Source organism: Neofelis nebulosa, chromosome 13 (genome assembly GCF_028018385.1).
Source record: "Neofelis nebulosa isolate mNeoNeb1 chromosome 13, mNeoNeb1.pri, whole genome shotgun sequence".
Taxonomy (NCBI): domain Eukaryota; kingdom Metazoa; phylum Chordata; class Mammalia; order Carnivora; family Felidae; genus Neofelis; species Neofelis nebulosa.
Genome location: NC_080794.1, coordinates 52,265,202 through 52,290,856, shown reverse-complemented (window position 1 = coordinate 52,290,856; position 25,655 = coordinate 52,265,202). Strand labels below are relative to the sequence as shown.

At 36.6% G+C, this 25,655-nt stretch overlaps 1 protein-coding gene across 7 annotated transcripts in view; it reads left to right on the top strand.

Annotated features, from left to right (window-relative positions):
* PARG (poly(ADP-ribose) glycohydrolase) overlaps positions 1–25,655 on the top strand; it is a 132,650-nt gene that overhangs the window by 1,087 nt on the left and 105,908 nt on the right. For 5 of the 7 annotated variants that reach the window (XM_058697015.1, XM_058697014.1, XM_058697013.1 and 2 more), the window contains exons 2-7: positions 5,735–5,801; positions 6,415–7,395; positions 8,716–8,903; positions 15,384–15,502; positions 15,619–15,702; positions 21,137–21,211. In XM_058697015.1, coding sequence (XP_058552998.1) covers positions 5,764–5,801; positions 6,415–7,395; positions 8,716–8,903; positions 15,384–15,502; positions 15,619–15,702; positions 21,137–21,211 — 1,485 coding nt within the window. In that variant the 5' untranslated portion in view covers positions 5,735–5,763. The remainder of the gene's footprint in view (positions 1–5,734; positions 5,802–6,414; positions 7,396–8,715; positions 8,904–15,383; positions 15,503–15,618; positions 15,703–21,136; positions 21,212–25,655) is intronic. The other 2 variants (XM_058697018.1, XM_058697017.1) reach the window with 1 other exon arrangement.

Genomic DNA, 25,655 nt, shown 5'->3' with positions numbered 1-25,655 from the left:
GAGGGAGGGCCAGAGAGAGAGAGGGAGAGACAGAATCCAAGGCAGGTTCCAGGCTCTGAGCTCTCAGCACAGAGCCGGGTACAGGGCTCATGGGTACAAACCCATGAACCACGAGATCATGACCTGAGCCGAAGTCAGATGCTTAACCAACTGAGCCACCCAGGCACCCCAAGAGTCAGAAGTACTTAATCCAGTCTGTGGGATCAAAGATATTCTCCCAGAAGATGAAATGCTTATTTTGAAGAGTGAAGAATGTTGAAGAGTTAGCTAAAAAAGAGGAAGTAAGGGAGGGTTCCTGAAGTATAGCTGATGCATACTGTCAACAGGGGAGAGTAGTGAGAGATAGGGCTGCAGAGAGGTAGGCAAAGATCAGATCACACTGGGACATACAGGTAATGCTAAGGGTTTTGAATGCTAAGGGTTTTATCTCTGAGGGCAACCCGAAGCTTTTAATGGGTTTTTAGTAGGGGAGTGACTTTACACACATGCGTGTGCATGCATGTTTACACACACACACACACACACACACACACACACACACACACACACCTTTTTTCTTTCTTTTTTCAAGGTCTCTGGCTGATGTGTAGAAAATGAAGCATGTATTGAAAGGGAGCAGAAGCGCAGGCCCAAGACTAAAGGAGTTAGTGTAGGTGGGAGATAATGATGGTTTATACTTGGTTGTGGGCGGTAGGAAAGGGGAGAAGTGGATGGATTCGGAGAGAATGGGATATGTATTTTGTATCTCATAAGAAATATATCTTGCTGGAAATACAGATTTGGGGATTCTTGGTATAAACGTGGTGATCGGTGCTATGGAAGTAGATCAGATCATATACAGCATGTAGAGAAAATAAAGGCGACCTAGGACAGAAACTTTAGGAACACCATCATTTAAGAGTAGACTGAAGAGAAGTAGCCAGAAAAGTAGGAGAAAATCTTGGCTTTTGTTGTGTCCTGCAGGAAAGAGCATTTCAAAAAGGATGCATTGCTCAACAGTGATGCATTGGTCAACTGGACAGAGATCAGGCAGTCTTCAGGTGAATGATATAAACTTAGTTTTCTCAGGACTTAGAGGCAGTGGGGAGTACACCTGAACTAAATATTGAAGGATAAGCAGGATTTACCGTGTAGATCAAGGAGAGAAAGAATTAAATAGGCAGAGGGAATGGCATGTGCAAAAGTGGTAGGACTGGAGCACAGGATGACAGGAGTGACTGGAGGTGAGTCCAAGAAGAGGGGCAGAGCTTGTTACGGACAAACTTTAGTGCGATTTCAAGAAGTTTAGACTTTATTCTGTGGTTAATGGAGGGCCACTAAAAAGCTTTTAAGAAGGGAGATAACATTTGGTGAGTATTTTAGAAAAGATGGCCTTAGTGGCCTTTGGACTTCTCTGACTGCGGTCTGCTGTATAAATTTCACCTGGTACAAACAGTAGGAAATCTATGAACTGAGTAAATATGCCATATTTATTACAAACATGTTTCATGAAATAATACCTATTATATATGATGCATTCTTATGTTGTATGTATTTTGTTAAAAAAAGTCCATTGTAGTTTGTGTAACACTGGGTTAGAGAAAGTCAAGACTAGACCAGGAGACCAGTTATAGGAAATAAATACTCTTGTCCAAAGTGATGTACCTGTTCTTTTGATATTGGTGCTATTTTGAAGATGGAGAGGAAGGAATGGATTTAAGATTTAGGAAGATTTCAGGGAACTTGGTGATGGAGAGTGGAGGGGAGGGGCACTGAGGGTGACCTCCAAGTACTGTATCTGAACCTATCTGAGAGGCTGATTTCCATATAAAGGTGGAAGAGTTAGTTGCAAGTGGAGGGAGGCAGTCAGTCCTCTTGGTTGAATCTTCTTATTTCCTGCAGATTTCTGCAGAAGAGGAACCAAATTAAAACTTGGGCTGTACTTTATTATGTGTTACTATTTGTGTATACTGGGCACAGGACACCAGTTAACAAATGTTCACAGTCTAAACAAAAACTACTGTTTCAAATTTGGAATTCTTTAGGAATGTGGTATTTAAAATTTTAATATATAGTCATCCTAGGAGAAGTAGATGAGAAAAGGAAATGGATGTTCGTTCAACATCTTTAAATTTTGTGTTATTTACCTTCCTGGGCATATTCTATTGGTCGAAAACTGCAAACCCTGCATAGAACTCAGGGTGCTATTCACATTCTGATGGCAGCTCCCCTTTTCTGCCTTTTATAGCTACCTAGAGCTTCTCTCCCTGCTCCAGGCATGGTCCAAGTGTAGGTCAGTGATGGGTGGTGGTGGTTGTGGGGGGACTGGAGCTGGTTTGTCTCCCTTCCCTTGAATCATTCCTTCAGCCTCAGTGCTGTCAAAAGCATCATCAGACCTCTTTCCTCATCTCAGAACTCCCCCTGTCCATCACTTTTTGGTCTCTCCGCACCCTTCCTTCCCATACCTTATCTTGCTGCTGATAAAGAGACTTTTGAGGTGTTCCTTTGAAATGCAGGTGAATTTCAAAGCATTTTGTGTCTTTTGCTTGTGTCTATAGCACCTATTTGATATGCTAATTGACACTAACACAGTGGTTACTGAGTGATGTTCTGAGATTAAGTGTAAATGGTGTGAAGTCAGAATAAAGTTGGAGGACTGCTGATATCCGTGAAAATGAGATTGGGTGAATTGTTGAGTTTCTACTTTGTGAGACTGGACACTTCATATTTTCTCTCATTGATCTACATAAGCCTGGAAGTACGTATTTATTGTTAATCCTATTTAATAGGTGAGGAAATAGAAGTGAAGCCCAAAGAAGTAAAGTACCAGTTAAGTGACTGAGCAAAGATCTCAGTCCAAGATCTTGACTCCAGATCTTTTATCTTTTTCATCACCTCTTTTACCCTCCTTTTTGCTTGCTGTGATTATTTCTAGTAAAAAGAAAGAAGTTCCCAGGTAATGTGGGAAGCATAATTTTATGCTCATTTTGGTAATAATGGGTAAAACTCTGAAGCAGTCCTGTGAAATTTTGCAAAAGAAACCTTTGGAAGCTAGAGTAGTGGTATTGGAAAGAGAAGTAGGGCTCTCAGAAGGATTAAGGAATGTTTTATTATCAGGAAATACTGGTTCCTCACCTCTTGCTCCTCTTTTATCCTGTTCTCAGGCTTCAGGAATTATACTAGGAAACTATTTTTTTATTTTTTATTTTTTCAATATATGAAATTTATTGTCAAATTGGTTTCAACACCCAGTGCTCATCCCAAAAGGTGCCCTCCTCAATACCCATCACCCACCCTCCCCTCCCTCCCACCCCCCATCAACCCTCAGTTTGTTTATACTAGGAAACTTAAAACTGGAGAGAGAATACATTCTCATGTCAGAGCTGTAGGAGAACACTTCATAGTTTCTTATGAAATGATGTATGTAGTCTTTCGGTTCTCTAGACTTGCCTTTATAGTGCTATGCTTTGTGTTTATGTCTATTATAGGAACCTAGCTATTGCATACCATTTAATCCTTATATTTATGGAGAAAGATGTTTTATTTTTTAAATATTTATTTATTTTGAGAGAGAAAGAGAGCAAGAGAGAAGGAGAGAACCCCAAGCAAGCTCTGTTCTGTCAGCGCAGAGCCCTACACGGAGCTTGGTCTCACAAACCATGAGATCATGACCTGAGCCAAAATCAAGAGTTAGATGCTTAATTGATTGAGTCACCCAGGTGCCCCAAAAGGTGTTTTAAATTCTACACTGACTCAAAAAGTGAAGTTTTGGCTCCCTGCTGGTTTGTAATTTGAGGATATTCTATACTTGTGTTTGATATAATGAAATTAAATAGAGAAAGATGGAACTACAGAAGAAGTCTCAGAATCAAGTTGTTCATCCTCTTCTGATTGAAACCAATTTTTTGTCTGAAGCCTGATTTTCTGTAGAAGTGCTAACTTAATAAAAGCACTAAAATAGTGGTATTTAATAAGGAATATCAAATATAATACTTTTTGTGATAGAAACTTTTTAAAATGCTAATCGAAGAATTTTAGTTGGAATGTTAGTATTTTATGTAAGGAATGAATTATATGGGACTCAAATATAGTGATAAAGCTGTATATTTTCATATATTTAGGACAACATCTGTTTTGCTCACATTATGGTATTTGAGAAGACCTAAGCAAATAAAAATGAGTCTATGACTTAAGGTGCCTAGATTCTTACATTGCAGTTTGGGGAATAGTTGAGAATGTTTAAGATTTTATATCTTATTATTCTAAAATATTACATACATTTAATCCATAGTTTAGTTAATTTTGAAAGCATGCTTATTTCTAATGCTTATGTAAACTGTGGTTTACATTTATTTGTGTTGCATTTCTTCAACTGAGTTACCACTTCTACCTTTGCTATTGTCTGCTGGTCATTTCTATCTAGTCAGCTCTTCAGCATCTCAAATTTAGTATGTTCACATTTGACCAAATCATATTTTCCTCTAAATCCAGTTGTCTTATATTTCCTACATTTTTACTTAATGCTGTAACTATCTTTTAAGTCTCTCAAACTTAAAGCTCAGTGTCACCTTTAACTTCTATCATTATGAAGTCTGTAATGACTCTCATTTCTCAACTTTTATTCTCTATTCTCACAAGGACTAGTTTTGGCCTTTGACCATTAGTTCTCCAACCTAGTTGCTGATCATCTGAGTCACCTTTTGAAAAAAATACAGATTCTAGCTTCTTTTGTTGACTCCATCATCACATATATAGATTGATTCAGTAGGCCTGGGGTCTAGCCCTGGGATCCATTAATTATCAGCCCGTTGATGATTCAGATGGTTTGGGAACCTCTGACTTAACACCAATAGCTTCCTTGCTGGTTTCTATCAATAGGGTCTTCCTTCTTGCCCCTTCAGATTTGCGCTCCAGGCTATCTATCATGCATGACTGACAGCCTCTTAGATTTGAATTCTGGAATTACAGCTCTGAGTGTAACTTAACACTTTTTCATACCTCTTTGTGGTAGCGGACTTTTCAATCATATTTTGTGTTGATTTCTTTTTAAGTTCTTTATTTTTCCTTGCCATTGATGCCTTTGCTTATGATTTCCCTTTGTGACTACATTTATTCTTCAAGGCACAATTCAACCCCTATTTATCAGACTGTTCTACCTATTCTAGTTCCCTAAAGTCTTTTCTCAGAAATACTTTAATTCCTTTTAATCTCATTTAATACTAAGGTAGTTAAGAACTAACTTAAGTTAGTTAAGAACTATTTATTGATCGTATACCAGTTTGTGCCTTAAACATCTTGCATGCTATTTCATTTAAACCTCATAATAACCCCAGGAGAGGTACTGTTAATTTGCATGTTTACAAATAAGGAATCTGAGACACAGAAAAATGATTCCTCACAAAGTTGCTTAGGAATCTAATGGGAGCACTAGGATTTGAATCCAAGTCGTTTGATTACAGAGCCTGAATTCTCACCCATTAGTCCATACCAGCTCTTTTAGGGGCATGTTGCTTACTACTCTATGCCAGATGCATTTATATAATATTTCTGTCTTATCTCCCATTACTTGAGTGTGGCAGGAATGATTAATCTCTGTTTAACCCACAGAACCTAGCACAATGGCTTATGTGTATAAATGCTGCTATAGGTATTTTCTCTTTGAAGGCATGTATGCATATACATAATTGTTTTGGTGTGTGTGTGTGTGTGTGTGTGTGTCTGTGTGTGTGTCTTTTTTTTTTTTTTTTTTTTACAGTTTTCAAACAAAAGACTATTACCAGTTGGATGGACACTAAAGGAATCAAGACAGCTGAAGCAGAAAGGTATAGAAACATACCTATACAGAGAAATGAATAACATGATACATGAATGTTTTATCTTGCTTCATGCTTTTTCTCCTTGCTTGATCCCACTTTTCTTTACATTTATTCATTCTTTCAGATTACAAATAATAGTGTTTTAGAGTCTAATGTATCAGGGACTGTCCTATATACTTGAAATACAAAGATGAAAGAGGAATAGTCTCTGTTTCTAAGATAGAGTATAGTGGTGGTGGCATACTCAAAAATACACAATCATTACATAGTGTGATAAATAAGACTTGACTGTCTTATATAAACAGAACAGTGGTAGTTAGTATATAGGACAATCAGCTTCACCTTTGCAGGAAGGCCTGCCAGGAGGTGAGTCCAGTTTAACATTTAAAGGAAGAGTAGGTGTTTCCCAGGCATGAGTTGGGAAAAGGGCATTACAGGCATATGTACCAAGTGATGGAGTCATGAAAGAGCATGTTCTGTGTTTAGGTAATCACAAGTAGTTTAATTATTACTATGGTAGTGGTAGTGTGGTTGTGTGGTTGGATAAGTGATTTTTTTATAAGTTCTTTCTATTGTATCAAGTTCTATTGCCTCATTAGTTCTTTCTATTCTGTTGTAGTTTGCACAGTAAAGAAAACAATAACACAAGACTGGAATCCATGATGAGTTCTGTACAAAAAGATAACTTTTATCAACATAATGTGGAAAAATTAGAAAATGTTTCTCAACTAAGTCTTGATAAATCACCTGTTGAAAAAAGTACACAATATTTGAACCAGCATCAGACTGCAGCTATGTGTAAGTGGCAAAATGAAGGGAAACATACAGAGCGGCTTTTGGAAAGTGAATCTTCGACAGTAACTCTGATACCAGAGCAGTTCAGTAATGCTAATGATCAGTCACCCCGAAACGATCACAGTGACACAGATAGTGAGGAGAGTAGAGATAATCAGCAATTTTTGACACCTGTAAAGTTTGCAAATGCAAAGCAGACCACAGAAGATGAACAGGCCAGAGAAGCCAGAAGCCACCAGAAGTGCAGCAAGTCTTGCCATCCTGTAGAAGACTGTGCAGGTTGTCAGCCGGAAGAGATAGATGTGGTGCCAGAGAGTCCCTTGTCAGACATCGGCTCTGAAGATGCTGGTAGTGGACTGAAAAATGTCAACAAATTGAGTAGACAGGAGAGTAGCTTAGGAAATTCTCCTCCATTTGAGAAAGAAAGTGAACCTGAGTCACCAATGGATGTAGATAATTCCAAAAATAGTTGTCAGGACTCAGAGGCAGATGAAGAGACAAGTCCAGGTTTTGATGAGCAAGAAGATAGCAATTCCTCCCAAACAGCTGGTAAACCTTCAAGGTTCCAAGCAAGAGAAGCCGACACTGAATTGAGGAAACTGTCCTCTTCTAAAGGAGGTGAAATTCAATTACATTTTCAATTTGAAGGAGGAGAGACTCGCAGTGGAATGAATGATTTAAATGCCAAACCATCTGGAAGTATTTCTAGCCTAAATGTAGAATGCAGGAATTCCAAGCAACATGGAAAAAAGGATACTAAAATCACAGATCATTTCATGAGACTGCCTAAAGTAGATGACAAAAGGTAATTTTTTTCCACAAGAGTGTCTCCAATAGTGTAATACATTTTATAATTTTGTAAGGGGGTTTAACAGAGTTATGGTTTAGATTGAAGCAAAGAAATAGTTGGTTTCTTTTTAACTTTACGATAAATACGTAATTTTTTAAAAATGTTTATTTTGGAGAGATAGAGAGACAGAGTTGGGAACAGGGGAGAGGCAGAGAGAGAGGGAGACACAGAATCTGAAGCAGGCTCCAGGCTCTGAGCTGTCAGCACAGAGCCTAATGTGGGGCTCAAATTCAAAAACCATGAGATCATGACCTGAGGCAAAGTTGGGAGCTTAACCATCTGAGCCTCCCAGACACCCCATGTTAATGCTAAATTTAAACCTAGATTCAAAAAGATCAGGGACAGAAAACAAGAAGTAAATAAATATTGTTAATTGGACTTTTTTAGTTTCATGATCTTCCTTCTGAAATTTGTGGGGATAATCAGAATTTAAAAATATGAGGTTGATAGTAGCTTCTGTTTAGCCATTTTTCTAGGCCATTAATACTGCATTTTCTCCTCTAATGCTCTGATGTGCAGGCAGGTGATGTTGTACTTCATAAATGAGAAAGCTGAGATTTGAATTAGAGAATTCACTGAAATTATAACTTGTGGGTAGTAACGCTGAGATTTAAAGCTGAGTCTGTCTGATTACAAAGCTTACATTTTTGCAGTTATTCCATTTGGAATCTTAATCTCCATAATTTGTGATATTTTCTATCACATGTGCCACAATAAGCTCACTTTGCTGAAAATTGTTGTCTAGAGACCTGAGAAGTAGCTGACACTGTGAACCGTGCCTCATTTGGCAGTGCTCATATTCTTACATGGTCAGGTTTTTTTTGGAAGGCGATTTTATGTGTTCAGAAATTCGTGGGGTGCCTGGGTGGCTCAGTCAATTAAGCAGCCAACTTTGACTCAGGGCATGATCTCATGGTTCATGAGTTTCAGCCCCGCATTGGGCTCTGTGCTGACATCTCAAAGCCTGGAGCCTGCTTCAGATTCCGTGTCTCCCTCTCTCTCTGCCCCTCCCCTGCTTGTGCTCTGTCTCTCTCTCTCTCAAAAAAATAAACATTGAAAAAAAAATTTAAAAATAAATTGCTTCCATAGACTTGAAAATAAGCTCTTCAGTTTTACTATGTTTTATTAGTTTTTCTTTTGATTGTAAATACCAAGGAGAGATAGCAAGTCTGGGACGTTTTTAAACAATAACATTCTGGGTAAGTTTTATACTTGTGTACCTAAGGAAATTTAAATAGGCAGATTTGTGACTGAATACGTTTGTTTTGACCTTAGAAAAGAACAATGTGAAATCAAGCATCAAAGGACAGAAAGGAAGATACCTAAATACATTCCACCTCACCTTTCTCCAGATAAGAAATGGCTTGGAACTCCTATTGAGGATATGAGAAGAATGCCTCGGTGTGGGAACCGGCTGCCTCTCTTGAGACCATCTGCTAATCATACAGTAACTATTCGGGTAGGTATTTCCTCTTACCTATAAGGAGAGAAGACTCTTTAGTCTTCATTTATTGCAGTACTTGTTGATGTGAAAAACAGGCCCAAGGCACAGAAACTGTTTCTTTTTTCTTCACAAAGTACCAAGAAGTCTATAGATTGGAGAAATATAACAATAGCTTTCTTAATGCAGTACTTAATACATCCATAAGATGAATTATTGTCAGGTCATAAGGCAATTGACTTTTTCAGTATTTTTTTTTTTAAGTCACTGGATTCTTTTCTTTCTTTTTGTTTTAAATTCAATTGACAGTATTTGTTGAGCACCCACTATTTGTTAGGTAGTGGGTTAATCTCTAATGGGTTAGTCCCTAAAGTTCAAAATTGTGTATGGTTCAGTATCCTCAAATCATTTTCTAGTTTTGCCCTCTTTTCTGAGCTCTAGATTATTCTAGGCATCACCATCACTATTCCAGAGGTGTCTCGAACTCAACATGTCTAAAACCAACCTCATTTTTAAGAATTGTCGTTAGGGGCGCCTGGGTGGCTCAGTCGGTTAAGCTCCCGACTTCGGCTCGGGTCGTCATCTCTCGGTTTGTGGGTTTGAGCCCCACGTCTGACTGTGCTGACAGCTCAGAGCCTGGAGCCTGTTTCAGATTCTGTGTCTCCCTCTTTCTCTGCCCCTCCTGCACTCACATCCTGTCTCACTCTCAAAAGTAAAAAAAAAAAAAAAAAAAAAATTAAAATTGTGGTTAAATATACATAATATACAGTTTACCCTTTTAGCCATTTTTAGTGTCCATTTCATGGCATTGGGTACATTCACAATGTTGTACAATTATTACCAGTATTCATTTCCAGAAATTTTTTATTATCCCACACAGAAAGTGTACCTGCTAAACAATAACTTTCCATTTCTCACTAGTCCCTGGTATCCTCTTTTTACTTTCTGTAGCTTCTTTTTGAAGAAACAACTTTATTGAGGTAGATACAATTTACCCATTTTAAGTGCTCACTCATTTCAGTGATACTTAGGTAATTTACTGAGTTAGGCAACCATCATTATAATCCAATTTTAGATTTCTGTCACTCATTGGGTCGTTTTAAATAGTCATCTCACTTTTTAGTCTCTATATTAGATTTCACAGGAACTACCTAAAAAATCTCTGCTATTATACAACTTAGTCTAGATGTGATTAGATATTTTGAAGTATAGAATTCTTTTTCATGGTTATAGGTGGAAGTAACATTGAACAGGTTGTGGAGTTTGAACTGAGCTCTAAAAGATGACCAGACAGGGGCGCCTGGGTGGCTGAGTCGGTTAAGCATCCGACTTCGGCTCAGGTCATGATCTTGCGGTCTGTGAGTTCAAGCCCCGCGTCGGGCTCTGTGCTGACAGCTCAGAGCCTGGAGCCTGTTTCAGATTCTGTGTCTCCCTCTCTCTCTTCCCCTCCCCCGGTCATGCTCTGTCTCTCCCTGTCTCAAAAATAAATAAACATTAAAAAAGTTAAAAAAAAAATAAATAAAAGATGACCAGACATTTCTGAGGGGGAGTTAGTAAGTCAAGAGAATTCCAAGACAGATACATAACCTTTATAAAAAAGGGCTATGTAGTGGGGATCCTGGGTGGCTCAGTTAGTTAAGGACCCAACTTCACTTCAGGTTATGATCTTGCAGTTTGTGAGTTCGAGCCTAGCATCAGACTCTGTGCTGACAGCTCAGAGCCTGGAGCCTACTTCATGTTCTGTGTCTCCCTCTCTCTCTGCCCCTCCTCTCTTTCTCTCTCAAAAATAAAAATAAAAAAAAAAACAAACAGCTCTGTGTGGTTGAAAAACTATTTGTTTTAGACATTGAAAATAATTGGTTTGTTAGAGCTTAGAGTTTGGATGGGGAATGGTGGAAGATAAAGACTTGAAAAGTGGATTGGGTCCATATCATAGAGGGGTTCAAGTGCCAGGAATTGGACTTGAGTCTGTAGGTATTGGAAATTGATAAAAGGTCTGTGCACACAATAGTTATTACTGTAGCAAGATTAATCACACAGCTGTGTGTAAGGAAAATGGAAGTGAGGATCCATTGGAAACAGATAAGGGATGTTAAGAGCTCTTAAAATCGGTAAACTTTATCTACCTCAATGAAGTTGTTTCTTCAAAAAAGAAACTACAGAAAGTAAGCTAGCAGGTAAGAAACGAAAAGGAAGGGGACTATAATTATCAAATTGTGCTGCGTTAAAGTGGCTCAGGGGTTCTTAGGAAATTTGACACAACATGTGTTTTCTAAATTATATTTTTAACTGAAAAACCTGTAATAAAAGAACAAACACACTCAAACTTGAAAATGCTTAATATATTTTAACAAAAAACAACAATATTTTAACAAAAAAAAATTACCATTTGAAACTATTTAGGTTAGTGAATAGAATTTTCTTAATACTGTGAAAGAGATTTTCTTTCTTTCTTTCTTTTTAATTTTATTTTTTATTTTTTAAAATTTACATCCAAATTAGCATATAGTGCAATACTGATTTCAGGAGTAGATTCCTTAGTGCCTCTTACCCATTTAGCCCATCCCCCCTCCTACAATCCCTCCAGTAATCCTCAGTATGTTCTCCATATCTATGATTCTCTTATGTTTTGTACCCCTCCCTGTTTATATATTATTTTTGTTTCCCTTCCCTTATGTTCATCTGTTTTGTCTCTTAAAGTCCTCATATGAGTGAAGTCATATGATATGTGTCTTTCTCTGACTAATTTCACTTAGCATAATACCCTCCAGTTCCATCCACATAGTTGCAAATGGCAAGATTTCATTCTTTTTGATTGCCAAGTAATAACTCCATTGTATATATATACCACATCTTCTTTATCCATTCATCTATCGATGGACATTTGGGCTCTTTCCATACTTTGGCTATTGTTGATAGTGCTGCTATAAACATGGGGGTGCATGTGTCCCTTCGAAACAGCACACCTGTATCCCGTGGATAAATGCCTAGTAGTACAATTGCTGGGGTGTAGGGTAGTTCTATTTTCAGTTTTTTGAGGAACCTCCATACTGTTTTCCAGAGTGGCTGTACCAGCTTGCATTCCCAATACTGAGAAAGATTTAAGTGTAAATTGAGTAGTAGGTTGATACAAGCTTTAGCTGTGATCCCTAGCTTTCAATTTCGAATTTTGTATTTCTTAGTCTCAATTTCATGTATTGATGCTAGCATAAGTAAAAGTTATTATAAAAATTATAATAGTTTTATTTGATTTAAATATAATGAATTAATGTCAGATTTCTTAGGGGGAAAAAGAGTCCTGCTATTTAAGAAAGTTTGAAAATCATTGAGATAGGGTAATGTGGAAATAAAAAAGAAAATAGTTGGTTGCTTTGTTTTGAGGTAAAATTGATAGGATATGGTGAATTCTTAAATATGGGTGAAGAGGGAAAATGCAGGTAAAATTAAGAAAAGGCCGAGTGACTGACAAGATGTTACTGGTGGAAAATTTGGAGAAGAGATTGGGGAGGTAAGTGATATTTTGACTTTACTGCCTTTCTTTATACCACTGCCCATAAAGAAAACCCAAATTATCCTATACTGTCATTTTTTAATCTCTGTAATTACTGTTTATTTTTAGATATCCAATGACGTTTGAATTTTTAGAATCTTTAAAATCTTTATTTTTATTATAAAAGTAGTACAAGGTCATTGTAAAAAAAGATGCAGGTCTCATGTGATAGTATATAACTCAAAATCCAAGTCTCTCAGTCCTGTTTCAGAATTTTGGTGGATTAACTTCTAGATTCTTTTTTCTGAATATGGTAATATGATATATATGTAATTAATAGTTATTAAATAAACAGCCCAAGTTACATTTCCAAGATGCCAGATATTAATAGTTATGAAATTTAAAGTAGTAAAGTAAAGCTGATATTTACCATTAGAAATGTAAGGCAGTCTGGAAGCGCCTGGTTAGCTCAGGCGGCCAAGCATCCAACTCTTGATTTCGGTTCAGGTTATGATCTTGTGGTTTGTGAAATCGAGCCTCAGCTCTGAGACTGTTTGCGATTCTCTCTCTCCTTCTCTCTATGCCCCTTTCCCGCTCTAGCACATGTTTGAATGCGTGCTCTCTCTCTCAAAATAAATAAACATTAAAAAAGGGGGGGGCGCCTGGGTGGCTCAGTCAGTTGGGCACCCGACTTCAGCTCAGGTCATGATCTTGTGATTTGTGAGTTTGAGCCCCACGTCAGGGGCTTTGCTGATAGCTCACGAGCCTGAAGCCTGCTTCGAATTCTGTGTCTCCCTCTCCCTCTACCCCTCCCCTGCTCATGCTCTGGGTCTCTCTGTCTCTCAATAATAAACGTTAAAAAAAATTTAAAAGGCAGTCTGAAATTGCAGGGGCATGTCGTTTGGTGCTTGATTATCTTTAAAGACATGATAAACACACATGCAGGCACACAAACACATATACACACACATATGCACATACAGATGCCCACACACAAAGCATACTTTCATATATATGATATGTTCCCCTGTCTGTGGAGCTGGACTGGTACCTGTTTTGTCACCTCTGATTACATGGGATATCTTTACAAAGTCGCCTTTGGGGACTTCATCTGGAGTTGAAAATACTTTTAGCATAATTATTGACTCTTGACAATTCTTTCCTCTGACTATTCTCGTTCTTTGGCTTCTATGATAACATATAATCCTAGTTTTCTTTCTGTCTCCTTAGCCATTTATTATATTCCTTTAGTTTTTCTGGCATATGTGTTAAAAATTGTTAGAGCTCCTCAAGGCTTTTCCATAGGTCCTGTTTTCTTCTCTCTCTGGGTGGTCTTCTCCTACAACTTTATTTCTCTTGAGTGCTTATTGGATAGTCTTCCTTTCTATAAACTGTTCCCTTTTTGAGGAACAGTCTTCCTTTCTTCTTTTTCCTAGTTCTTTTTATCCTTTGGAGTTCAGCTCAATTGCCATTTCCTCAAGGAAGTCTTTTTTTTTTTTTTTTTTTGATGAGTTTATTAGTATTTTTTTTCAAGTTTATTTATTTTGAGAGAGACAGATACAGCATGAGTTGAGGGCACAGAAGAGAGGTAGAGAGAGAGAATGCCAAGCTGGCTTCGCACTGTCAGTGCAAAGGGCTTGACATAGGCCTTGAACTCACAAACTGTGAGGTCATGACTTGAGCCAACACCAAGAGTCAGATGCTTAACTGACTGAACCACCTAGGCACCCCAAGGAAACCTTCTCTAAGCTCACCGGTAAGTTGGAATTGTCTGAAATAGATTCTCATACACCACGAACCTTTCACTCATAACATATTAGAGTTCAAATTTTATATTACTGTGATGGTTTGATTATTTGCAGTGAAGTACTAATTCATGCTACAACACGGATGAACCTTGAACACATTACGTCAAGCCAAAGAGGCCAGACACAAAAGGCCATATGTTGTATAATTCCATTTATATGAAGTGTCCAGAATAAGTAAAATGTATAATTTTTCATGTTTCAAATATCGCATTTCTCAAACGTTTACTTAATGCTTATTATAAGCAGCATATGTGTATGTGTACACATACGTATATATTTACATATGTATATATTTCTATACGTATACTTACAGAAACACATAAGTCAGGTTTCATCATAAATATTCCGAATCCACAGTTAATATGGTTATTATTCTCAAGAAGTTTATAGTCTAGTGGGAGAAGGAAAAACAGGTGTGATCTGGTATGTAATGATCTAATAAAACAAGAGGGAGTAAACTGTCCTTAAAAAGTTTTGAGGGGCGCCTGGGTGGCTCAGTCGGTTAAGCGTCCGACTTCAGCTCAGGTCACGATCTTGCGGTCCGTGAGTTTGAGCCCCGCGTCGGGCTCTGGGCTGATGGCTCAGAGCCTGGAGCCTGCTTCCGATTCTGTGTCTCCCTCTCTCTCTGCCCCTCCCCCGTTCATGCTCTGTCTCTCTCTGTCTCAAAAATAAATAAACGTTAAAAAAAAAAATTAAAAAAAAAAAGTTTTGAAAAGTTCTTAAAGAAAATGAAAATTGAGCTGAGTGTTGAAGGTCATGATAGATGTTTAACCAGATGGTGTATGGGTAAGAGGGGATGTTAAAAACTGGGGACTTCATTTGGAATCATAGAGGGGAACCATTGTAGGATTAGAAGCCTGGGAATACTTTAGAAAGATAATGTTCCCAAGTGGGGATGAGGGCTTAATCGGGGATGAATGTGTCTGGGAGCAGCTGGAGTTATGGGGGCCTAGAAGGTAAGCAATAATGAGGACCAGGGGCCTAGAAGGGGTAGAGCTAGAATGACCAAACGTGATGATTTGGAAGCTGATCAAATGAAGATAAGGAGTAGGAACAGCTGAAGAAGGCTTCTGAGATTTCTTGCCTAGGAGCTGGTCTGTATTTCATAGCATTTGCTTTGGCTGCTTTCTTTGGGTTGTTTTGTGCAATATATACCTAGTTTTTATGCACTTAGAGTTTTCTTGTTTCCCTCTCTTTCAGGTAGACCTTTTGCGAGCAGGAGAAGTTCCTAAACCTTTTCCAACACATTTTAAAGATTTGTGGGACAATAAGCATGTTAAGATGCCTTGTTCAGAACAAAACTTGTACCCTGTGGAAGATGAGGTAAGTACAGAACAGATGTTGTTTTAGTCTTTGAAAATCAGTTTAGTGTGTGCTTATTTGAGTGCTGATTCAGTGATCCAACAGATAATTTAATCTGTTTTTCCTTTTCCTTAAAGAATGGTGAGCGAACTGCAGGGAGCCGGTGGGAGCTCATTCAGACTGCACTTCTCAACAAATTCACACGGCCCCAAAACCTGAAGGTAGTTGTTTTTGCTCTTCTTGCTTCAGGTTTGTCATTCTTTGAGATGGGCCCTGTATCTCCCTCCAAGACATTTTCTGATCTTTAATAGACTCAGGTGACAGCATTATTGGTATGCAAAATGCTTGTTTCCTGAGGAACTTTCTTAAGAGACATTCTTGGTTTCCATTCCATCACTAGGAAACCAGTAGAAGAATTGAGAGTTGTAAATGACTTGCCTGGAGCCACACAGAATAATTTGGAGAACCAGGAATAAGACCTTTGTTTCTTGATTCCCCATCCAATTTCCTTCCGACCAAGCTTCTCTTTTATTTTTTAGAATTATCATGTTTCTGAAATGTCTTTAAAAGTAAATCAGGGAAGAATTATGACTTCAGCTATATTTGCCCAAAGGGAACTGAGTTTCCTAATGATTAAAGTATACATTAAACATTCTGTTTTGTATTGCTGTTAATATAGCTTCTAGCAGTCTGATTATTTATTAATCTTACATTTTGGCAATCATTCATTTTTTATTTTTTTTCAATATTTCACTTAAGACTATAAGGGCAACTATTAGATTATTTTTCTAATATCTAAAATATGAGTGAGTATATGTTTTTTGGCACTATAGCCATGTAAACTTTTAAACTTTTTATAACTATAAACCGTAACAGATTTTTCTATACTTGTGTGAAAATGGGTTTCATTTTCTTTGAGAGACTTAGTTTGTTGTGCACAGTTTCTCAGTGTTTTTTTCAAGTTTTTTTTTTTTTTTTTAAATGGGTGTTTATTTTTGAGACAGAGACAGAGACAGAGTGTAAGCAGGGGAGGGTCAAAGAGAGAGGGAGACACAGAATCTGAAGCAGGCTCCAGGCTCTGAGCTGTCAGCACAGAGTCCGATGCGGGGCTCGAACTCACGAGCTGTGAGAACATGACCTGAGCTGAAGTCGGATGCTTAACTGAGCCACCCAGGCTCCCCAAGTTTCTTCAAGTTTTATACTGTTTTTCCATTTATACTTAACAAGTTGTTCTTAAACGTTCCATATGTCTCTATAGCTCCTATTTTTTTCTCTATATTGAAAAAAGTTGTACCATAATGTATTTTGAAAATTTCATTCGTTACAGATAGTGTTTCTCAATCTTGTAATGTACTTCTTTTAAATGGAAGAAATTATCAGGGAGTGCCAGGATCTGTTGATTTATTTTTAGAATAATGTTAACTGCATATGTACAAACATGAAACTAAATATAAACTATACTTACAGTTAAAGCTATATTAGTTGATTTTTTTCCATTTTAAGCATCATGAACCATCACTTGAGTTGTGTTCGTTGTCATAATGAAAACAGTTTGTATTCAGTATTCCCTTTTTGCACAAAAGTTTTTAACCGCTGATGTGAACCTCAAAATAGTATGCTGAGAGACTTTTAAAAATACCATATAAAGAGGGGCGCCTGGGTGGCTCAGTCAGTTAAGTGTCTGACTTTGGCTCAGGTCACGATCTCACAGTTTGTGAATTCAAACCCTGCGTCGGGTTCTGTGCTGACAGCTCGGAGCCTGGAGCCTGCTCTGGATTCTGTGTCTCCTCTCTCTGCCCCTCCCCAACTTGTGCTCTGTCTTTGTCTCTCAAAAATAAATAAATGTAAAAAAAAAAATTAAAAATACTGTGAAAGAAAAAATTCTTCATTTTGTTTTTACTACTTACTAATCACAAACAATTGGTGGATGTTGGTAGATACAAAGATGGGATCTGTATGGAGAACATCAGCTTGCAAATAAATATAATAGTGAGCATTGTAGTCCAGGTTCTTTCTAATTTGACAGTCCTGAACTGCAGTTTATCTTAGGATGGCTCAAAATTTTCACCATTTGTATCTGTTTAAAGCACCAGCCATCGTTTCTACCGTGTCTTTTGTCCTTTGTATTCTAAAACCACAATTATAAACTCACAAAAACAGAAGCAGACCACCCCAGAGTACTATCTATGCTCCATTTGAGAAACACTGTGTTAGGTCCTTACGGCCTTAGAAACAGCATTATTTAAAATTTCATATTTTTTCTTTTAAGCATGAATGCAGAATAATCATAGTGTTCTAAATTACCTTGTCTGCTCACCTCTTTAGCATTTCCTTAGTGTGCCAATGATAACTTTAGGAAGGGGTAACTGCTTTACTCTGAATTTCCTTTTCTTGTTTAGTTTATGGTAGATTCACCAGAACAGAGTAATCCATTGAGATTTTCTTCTATCTGCTTATGGTAATTGTTTTCTTTGCTGAAAGAACACTATGGAGGGAGGAACATTAAGTCTCTCTTACTGAGTATAATAATCTTTTTGCCACTTTTAATTGATATTGAGTTAAGTGAGGTTAGAAATGTTAACAATTTTTAAAAGAATTGTCTCCTTAAAAATCAGTTTACACAGTAATATTTCTATAAATGATGTGTCTGATGATTTACAAAGAATGGACCTGTCCGTGCTTTAATTATGCTTATTATGAATTATAAATTAAAAGAAACCTCAATAGGTGATAGCTGAGAATACAGAATAGCATCCAGTTTTTAATAGGAGACCTTGTGGTAGACTACTTTTGAGACTTGAAGACTAAAGTAAAAGTAAATATTAGTCAAGAGTTATTGCTAATTATAAATCCCATAAAAGAATTAGAGTATGAATTTTAGAGTGTAAAATGTTTTTTCTTACTAACTTTGAGGAATCATTTACATAAAAGAAAATGCATGCTTTTAAAGTATGTAATTTGATGACATTTGACATCCGCACATACTCGTCAAGCCCCCACCCTGATCAAGATACAGAACATTTCTGTCACCTCCGAAGATTCCTCTAATCCCTTTACAGTTGATTCCTCTTTCTGAACTGTCCTCGGGCAGTATTGATCTGCCTTTTTCTTTTTTCTTTTTTTACTGGAGATTAGTTTATATTTTACATAATGGAATCACATAGTACATATGCTAGTATTTCTGGCTTCTTTCAGAATGAAAACTTTCAAGATTCATCCATGTTGTTGAGTATGTCAACAGTTTGTTGCAGTACATGTGTTGTTTGTCCTTTTAATCTCTATTAATAATAGACTTTGCTATTTAATACCTTGTATGAGGTTCTGAAGTCAGATACCAGTGATGAGAAAAAATCCTTAAAATTTTCTCTTTCTTAATGGAAAATTTTATATCGTGGCTGTGAGAAAAATAAAAGCTTTTTCTTACCATACTATTTTATGATTGATGCTTTTCCTTTTTGAAGGAACTTGGATATCCCCTGAATCCAAGTAATAATATGCATTGTTGACTCACTTTTTAATCTGGATGCTTGGTGATTGTTTATATGGCATGAAATATTTTTCAGGAAACTCTTTGGCAGAGTATTAATTTTTAAAAACAGTTACTTATGGGGGCGCCTGGGTGGCTCAGCTGGTTGAGCGTCCAACTTTGGCTCAGGTCATGATCTTGCGGTTTGTGAGTTTGAGCCCCGCGTTGGGCTCTGTGCTGACAGCTCAGAGCCTGGAGCCTGGAGAGTCTGTGTCTCCTCCTCTCTCTGCCCTTCCCATGCTCATGCTCTATCTCTCTGTCTCTCAATAATAAATAAATGTTAAGAAAAAAAAACTTTAAGAAAAACAGTAACTTCTGAGGAAATTTAGAAGATTTATAATAATGTAACTATTTTTCAAACTTACATACACCTTCAGTAAAACAAAATTGGGGGCATGTACTATAAATACAAATAGTTGTTTATAAATTCTACATGTTTATTTTGTTAATATAATATATACATTATAAAATATAACCAAAGTAGAAATTTAAAAGGATGAGATAAAATATAATTGTATATACAGTTGACCCTCAAACAACACAGGTTTGAACTGTACCAGTCTCCCATGTGGATTGTTTTGATGATACAGTACTGTAAATGTATTTTCTTTTCCTTATAATTTTCTTAATAATGTTTTTTTCTCTAGCTTACTTGATTGTCAGAATATAGTGTATAATACATACAACATGCAAAACATGTTAACTATGTTATCACTAAGGCTCGGATCAACAACAGGCTATTAGTGTAGGTAAATTTTGGAGGGAGTCAGAAGTTACACACAGATTTTCAATCCTTGTGCTGTTCCTGCATCCACTATAATAGTTCTTTCTGCATGACTACTGGATTGTCTTATGCGTACCCCACTCTGGTGTTAAATAAAATTCATCGGAGTAAATTTTAAAGATCTTACTGGCTTTTATTCAATGATTTATTAATTAAGCAGTATCTTATATAGCAGATGGAAAGACACTCTAAGAAGCTGTAGGAAATGAAAGACTTTTATAGGCAGAAGTGAGTGGGAGCAAGGAAATTATATTAGGAAAAAATAGAGTAGTTGTGGTGGTCACCTTCCTGTAGGGGATGGCAGAGTTCTGTCAGGCTGATTAACTAGTTCTGACCATCTGATTCCTCATTGACTGGTTTAAGATTCCATTTGTGGGAGAGGCTGAAACTAATTAAGTTTTGTCTCTGGTTGGTGGCATAAGCGACTCCTTTTGGGACCTGTTTTGTTTGTATTGCTGGTAACAAGAAAAAAGTACTGCCTATTCAGTTAAATGTTACACCAGTAGATGGCGTGCTATTTTGACTTTTCACTACATAAATAAGTAATTTATATGAACTGCTGGGGGAAGATAACCATTTATATGTAGCTTATAAAAAATAGCTGAAAAAGGCAAAAAACCAGTTTTATGCCTTAGGGCAGTGTTTCTCAATCTTTATTTCATTATTGCCATCTCTCCCAGAAAGTACTGTTCCCATGAAATGTTAATACTACAAGTACATTATATATTTGCATGTATAGTGTAAGCCTATTGATAGCCAACAATCATTATAATATTTAAATTTTTTTTATCTCCAAGATCCAATTTTTGTCCACTGAGAGTGTATCACTTCTGTTTATAATGTAAACGTTAAGAGTTTGGATTTTTTTTTTTCCTATTACTTGACGTTTCTAATCGCATTTTTTTTTAAAGAACCTTTGCTGTCATTTCTTTTAAATTTTTTTTTTACATTTATTTATTTTTGAGAGACAGAGACAGAGCACAAATTGTGGAGAGGCAAAGAGAATGAGACACAGAATCCGAAGCAGGCTCCAGGCTCTGAGCTGTCAGCACAGAGCCTGATGTGGGGCTCGAACCCACAAACCGTGAGATCATGACCTGAGCCGAAGTCGGACGCCCAACCGACTGAGCCACCCAGGCGCCCCTCTAATCTCATTTTTCTTAAGTGAATAACAAATTAGTGTGTATTCTGTTTGTTCATAGCTACTGATGTGGAGTAGCTAATGGTAGGAGGAAGGTTAATGCTGGTTAAGAAATTTACTGGAAGTAGTTCATAAAGGAGAAAGGTTATTCATAGATAAATTACTTGACTGTGTCATGAGGTTTTGTTTATGCTTTTTCCATAGGATGCTATTTTGAAATATAATGTGGCATATTCTAAGAAATGGGACTTCACAGCTTTGGTTGATTTCTGGGATAAGGTAAAAGTGTGCTTATTTCTTTAACTATGAAAATGATGTAAGTTTGTAAAAATTTTGAGAAAAATACCCATAAATCTTTTGCACTAACATAATTACTATTCTTTATTTTTGTGAAAAATATTTCCTGTTATATGTATATTTTAGCTGCTAATTTTGAATTTTTCTTTTTTCTCTCATGAAGAGAATACTGTTATATTGTTGTACAGTCATCATTATTAATGGCTACATGATATGTCATGATTAGAAACATCAAGGTTGCATTCAGTTTTACTCTGTTCTCAATTACAGTGTAGTAACATCTTTACGTGTGTGTGTGTGTGTGTGTGTGTGTGTACACACACATATACACAGACACACATACATATATATATATATATATGTTTTCCCAGATTTGATATTGTTTGTTTAGGTGATTCCCAGTAAGTAGATGGCTAGGTCAAAGGACACAAAACTTTTTATGGCTCTGGGTTTATGTTGTAAAATTATTTTCCACAGGAAATTGTAGTCATTTTGTATACCATCTTCTATGGGTAAGAATACCACTTTCATAGTAGTGTTAGAAGAATAGGTGTCATCCACTGCTATTTGAAAAAATAAGAGTATACCTTTTTTTTTTTTAACATTTTATTTTGAAATAATGATAGGTTCATGTGAAATTGCAAAGAAATGTGCAGGGAGGTCCTGTGCACACTTCATCCCACCTTCCCTGATGTCAATTGCTTAAATAAATACAATACATTACCAAACCCAGGAAGTTGACATAAAGGATTATTTATATTTTATCAGTTATACCTGTACTCATTTGTGAGTGTAGTTATATAACCGTAGCTTTGTGTAACCACACCACAGTCAAGGTACAGAGCTATTCCATCACCACAGTGCTCACTGGTGCTGCCTGTTATCGCCACACAAATTCCCACCTAACTTCCAGCAACCACTGTCTGTTCTCCATCTTTATAATTTTGTTATTTCAGAAAGGTTACAGTGTGTAACCTTTTCAAATTGCCTTTTCTCACTCAATATAATTCCTTTGAATCCACCAATAGTTTGTTCCTTTTTATTGCTAAATAACATTCCATGATATGGATGTATCACACTTTAACTATAGATGATTTCAGGACATTTGGGTTGTTTCCAGTTTTTTGCTGTTTCAACTAAAACTACTTAGAACTTTCATGTGCAGGTTTTTGTAAGAACATAGTGCATGAACATTTCTCTGGGATAAATGCCCAAGAGTGTGATTTTGAATTGTTTGATAAATGTATTTTTAGTTTTAGAAGAAACTGCTAATTACTTTTGCTAGGTAAGTAAGCCCCCCAAAGAAAGATAACTTGTATATAGAGTCCATTTTCTTATGTTTGTACAATTTGATTCTTTTGCTCACATTATTTTTAGTTATCCATATTACTTATGCTCCATTTACTAATAATTAGTACTGATTTTGGAGCGGGAACATTTTGAATGAAATATTTTCAGTTTTACACAATTCTTTCTTACCTAATAGAGAATAAATATTGAACTTTGAACTTGTTCTATGTATTTTATATTGAGGCCTTTCCCTCTTTGGCCTTTTTTTCAGATAAATGACTCTGAGGCAAATAACATAATCATCGTTATTCCTATCATAAATGAGTGGTTGCGATTTAGAGATGGGCTTTCTTGGCCAAAGTGACATAGTTTGTTCATGACAGGATACTGTAACTAGAGCAGTGTTCTTTCCACTATTGTCTGCAATCAGAATATGATATCCCTCGGCACACATCCTTCCCTCCTACTTGCTGCCTCATTTTCTCTGTAATAAAAGACTGATATGCCACTTATCTCTGTTGAAATTCTGTCTCCCCAGACTCACATTTTCCTTTCTGATCCCTCCAAAATGAGGTGTCCCTTTCTTTGAATTTCCATGTGGATTTTTAAATTTATCTTGTGGCACTCTCTCTTTGCCTTGCTTTATTCTTGATGAGATGTTGACATCCTCTACGACATTAAAAGTTTTGTGGAACAGAGACTGTGTCATTTCTTAGTTTTGTGTTTCCTGTAGCACATACACAATGCCTTACATATAGTGAGTGCTCCTTAAGTATTATAGACTGGATTTCAACAGATCAAGTAGTCATACTGGTTTTCAGGGATACCAAAGTCAGGAGACTATTAAAAAGTAATGGTTCAAATTAATAAAAAATGTTTTTCCGATTCCTGCTCCTATATCCTGTAATGCATACAACATACCTAAATATAACAGACTCTTTTCTGAGCATTTTTAGCTAGTGATGTTCCAATGTTCTTATCAGTTCATTTCTTGTGATGTTATTATATGGAAGATCTGTCTGTCCTTTTGGACTGTTGCTGGTAATTTAAAAGAAAGTGGTTAATTACATTGTCAGTAATTACACATTAAGACTATTGTCAATCCGTGTAGTCACTACTTCCTGTTAATTTGGAAGAGCCTAAAAATATAATGCAATTGACAGTGGTATAAATAATACCACCATCCTTTTTTTTCCAGAAATATTTTTATTATCTCATAAAGAATGAGACAGCATGATATACAGCAGTGGCTCTCAGATTTATTATGTATCTGAATCCTGGAGGGCTTGTTAGAACACAGATTGTAGCCCACCATCCTGAGAATCTGATTAACTAGGTCTGGGGTAGGACCTGAGACATTTTGCATTTCTAACAGGTTCATAGGTGATATTGTTGCTGCTGGTTTGGGAACCTTACTTTGAGAACCACTGGTGCAGAAAAGATCATAGAATTGGAAATGAGAATCATAGGGGGGCACCTAGGTGGCTCAGTCAGTTGAGGTTCTGACCTTGGCTTGGCTCGGGTCATGATCTCCCAGTTCCTGAGTTCAAGCCCCACATTGGGCACATCTGCTCGGCCTGCTTCAGATCTCCTGTCCTTCTCTCTCTGTCCCTCCCCCACTTGTGCTTTCTCAAAAATAATATTTTTAAAAAATGGCTCTTAAAAAAAAAGAGAGAGAATCATGGGTTCTTAGTCTCAACTCTGTATAAACTTGGGCAGGCCACGTGACTTCAGCCTTAGTCTCCTTATTTGTTAACAAAATAACCACCTACTCTACCTTAATGTCATGTTTTAAGGATCTAGCTGACTAATGTATCTGAAATCACTTAAAATTCTGGAGCAATAATCAAATATGTTATTACTTTCTTACCTGTGAAAAGTTTGTTTTACTGCTTTTAAAAAAGGGTTTTTTTTTTTATATCATTAACACTATCTGAATTGTAGAAATAAACAATAAAACAATAAAAATTGTCCATGATTTTGCTTCCCAGAAACAATCACTGTTAACATTTAAAAAAAAAAAATGTAATTTTATCTACCTGTGCATATTAAATGTGGATTTTTTTTAAGTTTGTTTATTTGAATAGAGAAAAAGCATGAGTGGGGAAGGGGTAGAGAGGGAGAGAGAGAGAGAAAAATCTCAAGTAGATTTGGGGCACAGACTCACAAACCAAACCTGTGAGGTCATGACCTGAGCTGAAGTTGGATGCTTAACTGAGCCACCCAGGCACCCCTAAATATGGATTTTAAAAATATTATTTTACAGTGTACATCCTGGTGCCTGAATCTTTTGTATCAGTGATTATTTCCTCAGGATATAGAAATATAGTCATTGGATCAAAAGGTATGTTGGTTTTTTAGGCCTTCAATACATACTAATGATTCACCTTTCTAGAAGGTTGTGTTGGTTTTCAGTTCTCCTCTCAATGTGTGAGTCCTGTAGTGCAGCGCCCCCCTCAGTATATTTAGACTTCCAAAGTGTGATTAACACATAAAGCACCCTGTATAGTATCTTCTGCAGAGTCTTACTATGTTTGCTAAATTTGTTGCCTAGGAAAGTGTTCCTATAAGATAATTCAAGCCTCTTAGAAGAGTAACTCTTGGTTAGGATAAAGTAATTTTCTAGCAACTATAGTGGTATTATGGGAATGAGAACTGTAGTTGAAATGACATTACTTCTCAGACTCTAAGCAGGTAATTTTACTAATAAAACATGAGGTTTATAATACATATTATAAATTTGAAATTACTTGCTTTTAAAGTTTGAGATCATTTTTTCCTGGGTATATCCTCTAAATATTACATTTTTTCATAGACCGGAAGAAATGTGTTCAGCTACTTTTGAGGAAAGGAGGAAAAAAGGAAACAGTATTTATTGAAGACATATTACCAAAAGGAATATATTTTTGAATTTAATCCTCAAACATTTTTGTAAAATATAGATAGTACATTCAATTTAGAGAGGAAAGTAGATTTAGAGAGCTTAAGTAATTTGGTCAACATTATACAAATATTGAATGAATTCACCAATGAAGTATTGAGGAATCTAGATTTAAAAAAAATTTTTTTTAACGTTTATTCACTTTTTGAGAGACAGAGACAGAGTGTGAGCGGGGCAGGGGTAGAGAGAGAGAGG